General features: G+C 39.8%; 1 protein-coding gene across 1 annotated transcript; it reads left to right on the forward strand.

Moving 5' to 3' along the window:
• Positions 1-2654: 2654 nt before the first annotated feature.
• LOC122926217 (olfactory receptor 5V1-like) lies at positions 2655-3584 on the forward strand. The gene has a single exon (XM_044277590.1). It carries the CDS (start codon positions 2655-2657, stop codon positions 3582-3584), a length of 930 nt encoding a protein of 309 aa, XP_044133525.1.
• Positions 3585-5404: the final 1820 nt, after the last annotated feature.

Genomic DNA, 5404 nt, shown 5'->3' on the forward strand with positions numbered 1-5404 from the left:
TAGATTGTTATAATTATCAATGCGGTTAATATCGCTATCCTAATTATTGTTATTTCCCATGACCTGTCTATGAATAATATTTAGATAATTAGCACAGACTGATGTCAGACGATGCCTGATAATTGAATATACCGCTACATAGACACTGCTTATCTCTTTCTACAGGAGAGGTCTGTTACTAATCACTATAAAGAAAGAAGCGGGGAGGCGGCACTCACCAAAAGTAGATATTCTTTATTCCGATAGTCGTACATTTACATCGGTACTATCATGGGGCGAACACAGATGGTGCAGGCAAGAAGCTTGTGGCGACGGCCGTTTCGCAACTCAGTGCTTCCTCAGGCCTGAGGAAGCGCTGAGGCGCGAAACGGCCATCGCCACAAGCTACTTGCCTACGCTATCTGTGTCCGCCCGGCGCCCCATGATAGTACCGATGTAAATGCATGACTACTGGAATAAAGAATATCTACTTTTGGTGAGTGCCGCCTCCCCGCTTCTTTCTTTATATCGATTTGCAAGACTTAAGGCTGAGCAGTTACTGGAAACTGAGTGCTGGATTCTGAAAGGAACTTACAGCAGTACCACCCTCCTTTTTTGTTTTCTCTGGGACTTGTTTATTTTCTCTTACTAATTACATTTGCCTCCCACTGACTGACTGAAATGTAATGCCCCCTCACTATTATTTAAAAAAAGAGTTTCGCGGCAGCTGGGGTGTGTATTATTACAGTTCTGGGTCACACAGACAAAACTCAACTGCTGCAAAACATCAAGATATGAAGTGCACCTCAGCGGCTGCAAAGTATCATAATACACACATTTTATGCTGCACTTTAGAACAATACATACCACAGAACAATGTAGTAAACACCTCAGCCTCCGCAGAAGCTCATCATATACTTCCAGTTGCCACATAACATCATAATGTACTGCAGAGCATGGTGTTTGTTATGATGAGGTATATTGTGATGCTCTGTAGCAGCTCAGGGTTATAATATGATAGCTTACATTAGTTGAGTTTTGTCTTCCAATGTTCTACTGCAGCTGATGCGTGTATTGGGTTTATGCAGAAGCTGAGGTCTGTTTCTAAGACTCTGGAGAAACTGAGGTGTGTATAATGAGGTTCTGCAGAAGCTGAGGTCTTCTGCTAAGATTCTGGAGCAGCTGGGGTGTGTATTATGAGATTCTGCAGAAGCTAAGGTCTGCTAAGATTCTGGAGCAGATGAGGTGTGTATTATGAAGGTCTGCAGAAGCTAAGTTCTTCTGCTAAGATTCTGGAGCAGCTGGGGTGTGTATTATGAGGTTCTGCAGAAGCTGAGGTCTTCTGCTAAGATTCTGGAGCAGATGAGGTGTGTATTATGAGGTTCTGCAGCAGAAGTTGAGGTTATAAAATTCTGCAGTAGCTGATGTACAGTATGTATTATGATGTGGGTACTATGAGGTTCTGCAGCAGCTAATGTATGTATAATTGAGACACTTCAATGTATAATATGCAGATGCTGAATAACCTAAATTAAGAGAAATTGTGCACTACATGTCAGTCAATTAATCTGTAGTTGGCATAGCACCAGAGGAACCTTTCTATGACTTCCAACAAACTGTTTCTTCAGCAGATGGTAAGCATTGCCCATATAGCACTGTTAACCTCTGTATAATGGTCATGTTCTGAATCAGAATGTGATGACTATACAAATATTATTTTACAGAAAGGCAATGGAAACGTTCCACTAATATGTACTATAAGATAATAATCATTTAATATTATGTATAGGGACACATCACTGGAGCTCACAATCTAATGTCTCAATCATGGACTGAATAGACCAGAGATAACAGTAGGTCTTTAAACTGCAGGCAGAGCATATAAATCTTTCCAGCAAGAGTTGTCACTCCAATTTTATTTCTGCTGAGCAAATATCAGTCTTGGAATAAAGTTATGTACAGTTGGTTCCTTCTAATAAATTGTAATAAGTGGGCGGCAGCACTCTATGGGAGCTGAGATGTACGCAATCATGAGCTACAGTGGTGGTTTTCACTCTTCTGCCTCTGGTCTTGTGAAATTCCAGATTACCTTGTATTTTTGAGAATCAGAATTTCTAGACTATAATGCCTCATGCACAGGTGGGCAGAGATGTGTGAACTGAGCATGTAGGGTATTATTGAGCTGTTGGCCCCCCATGTGCTGCCATATAGTGTAACTGTATGGCACCATATTTGAGAGGTATTCTCTTCTATCTGGAGAGGGGGGCACTATAGTAATCTGGCTTCTGATCTAACATGGCACAATTTATTTTCTGTTAGAGTCGCATGTTAAAACTGCTTATGGATACAGTATGGACCTATGTTGGTATAGTATTATTACAGCAGAACTTATACTGAGCCATTATATAGTCCTCAGCATGAGGTCTAAGGCTGAGGCTGCATGCTGACAGAAAATCTAATTAAAATCATAGTTGTGATGCAGCTCCATTGATTCCCTTTAAAGAAAAAAGAAATGATGAGTGAGAGTGTTTGCTGGTAGTTCTGCTTGCTTTCTGCATTACCTTCAATCCCATATTAATATTTAAAAAATGTATATTAACTAAAAATCCTAAACTAGTAAAGTACGATTATAATAATTATGCATATTTTATTTTTAGAATATGGTTCAGCATTGGATGGCTGCGATAAACCAAACTTATTTTTGTGATTTTATCCTATTAGGATTTTCAGGGGAAAAGGTTTTGCTGTCACTTCTTATACTCACCATCTACACAATGATCCTCCTGGGTAACATGATCATATTTAGTGTTATACGAATCGATCACCGTCTCCAGACCCCCATGTACTTTTTCTTGAGTTATTTATCCATATTAGATATCTGTTACTCTACGGTCACCCTCCCAGCTATGCTGGTCAATGCAATCACTGGAAATAGGAGGATATCCTTCAACAGATGCTTCACCCAACTCTACTTCTTTGTCTCTCTTGGAGGATCAGAATGTCTTCTTCTAGCTGCCATGGCTTATGACCGATACGTGGCAATATGTAACCCCCTCCATTACTCTGTCATTATGAATAAGAGGTTCTGCTCATACTTGGTAGGAGGATCATGGTTTAGTGGTTTCTTGAACTCAGTCCTTCATACCTTCATGACCTCTAAATTGACTTTTTGTGAACCGCAGAATGTCAACCACTTCTTTTGTGATGTCCCCCCCATGTTAAAGGCAGCCTGCACTGATACACATACTAGTCAGTTGCTACTATACGTAGTCAGCATCTTTCTGGGGATGACACCATTTGTATTTGTCATCATTTCCTATGTAAAGATAATCTCCACTATTTTACAGATCCGTTCAGCAGTGGGAAGACGGAAAGCCTTCTCCACCTGCTCATCCCACCTCATTGTCGTTACAGTATTCTATGTGACTGCTAATTTTAACTATATTGGTCCAGCTCCTGGAGATTCATTTGACATTGAAAGGCTCTCATCTGTGCTATACAGTGTTTTAACCCCTTTATTTAATCCCATTATTTACTGTCTGAGAAACAAAGATGTCAGGAGAGCTCTGGCAAAGGCTTTGACTGGGAAATATAATTTGAAATAATGAAGTATTTTTATGCAGTGGGATAAATAAAAAAGAGCTGGTCTTAAAACACCTAATTTGGTGCGGGGTTTAGCCAACCAACACAGAGGGAGCTAGTGTTTGTTTCCCAACACAAAATCCTTTCCATTCCCATTAGGTCAATTTCTACATTTACAAACAACACAGTCCCTTTGGAGAGGAGAGTCCTGCACAGGTACTCACCACCCACTAGCAAAGGAGATGGGACCAACCAGGGCTCTTTTTTCCAAATTCCAGCTTGTAAGTACGTTCTTGACTTGTTGCTATGTTCTTGTTATACAGTGGATATGAAAAGTCTACACACCCCTGTTAAAATGTCAGGTTTCTGTGATGTAAAAAAATGAGACAAAGATAAATCATTTCAGAACTTTTTCCACCTTTAATGTGACCTATAAACCGTACAACTCAATTGAAAAACAAAGTGAAATCTTTTAGGTGGAGGGAAGAAAAAATATAAAAATAAAATAATATGGTTGCATAAGTGTGCACACCCTTAAACTAATACTTTGTTGAAGCACCTATTGATTTTATTACAGCACTGTCTTTTTGGGTATGAGTCTATCAGCATGGCACATTTTGACTTGGCAAGATTTGCCCACTCTTCTTTGCAAAAACACTCCAAATCTGTGAGATTGCGAGGGCATCTCCTGTGCACAGCCCTCTTCAGATCATCCTGCTAGGCCATTCCAAAACTTTAATCTTCTTCTGGTGAAGCCATTACTTTGTTGATTTGGATGTGTGCTTTGGGTCGTTGTTATGCTGAAAGATGAAGTTCCTCTTCATGTTCAGCTTTCTAGCAGAAGCCTGAAGGTTTTGTGCCAATATTGACTGGTATTTTGAACTGTTCATAATTCCCTCTAGATTAACTAAGGCCCCAGTTCCAGCTGAAGAAAAACAGCCCCAAAGCATGATGCTGCCACCACCATACTTCACTGTGGGTATGATGTTCTTTTGGCGATATGCAGTGTTGTTTTTGAGCCAAACATATCTTTTTGATTTATGGCCAAAAAGTTCAACCTTGGTTTCATCAGACCATAACACCTTTTCCCACATGCTTTTGGGAGACTTCAGATGTGTTTTTGCAAAATGTAGCCTGGCTTGGATGTTTTTCTTCTTAAGAAAAGGCTTTCATCTTGCTACTTGCCCCATAGCCCAGACATATGAAGAATACGGGAGACTGTTGTCACATGTACCACACAGCCAGTACTTGCCAGATATTCCTGCAGCTCCTTTAATGTTGCTGTAGGCCTCTTCGTAGCCTCCAAGATCAGTTTTCTTCTCGTCTTTTCATCAATTTTGGAGGGACGTCCAGTTCTTGGTAATGTCACTGTTGTTCCATATTTTCTCCACTTGATAAAGACTGTCTTCACTGTATTCCATGGTATATCTAATGCCTTGGAAATTCTTTTTTACCCATCTCCTGACTGATACCTTTTAACAATGAGATCCCTCTGATGCTTTGGAAGGCTTTTGCTGTGATATGCAAATAAGAAAATTTCAAGAAAGACCAACTAGAGCAGCTGAACTTTATTTGGGGTTAATCAGAGGCACTTTAAATGATGTCAGGTGTATGCTGACTCCTATTTAACACGATTTTGAATGTGATTGCTTAATTCTGAACACAGCTAGATCTTCATGTCTGTGGAATGTAAACTATTTGAAGGTATTCTAAGAAAGGAGATGCAAAAGGATATAGTAGTGAATAAACTAATAACTGATAAGCAGCATAGATTCACGTAAAACAGGTCATACCAAAGTGCAAATCTGGATGTTGTTCATGCAACTGATGTGATATATATGGA

The sequence above is a fragment of the Bufo gargarizans genome, chromosome 2, assembly GCF_014858855.1.
Source record: "Bufo gargarizans isolate SCDJY-AF-19 chromosome 2, ASM1485885v1, whole genome shotgun sequence".
NCBI classification, from domain to species: domain Eukaryota; kingdom Metazoa; phylum Chordata; class Amphibia; order Anura; family Bufonidae; genus Bufo; species Bufo gargarizans.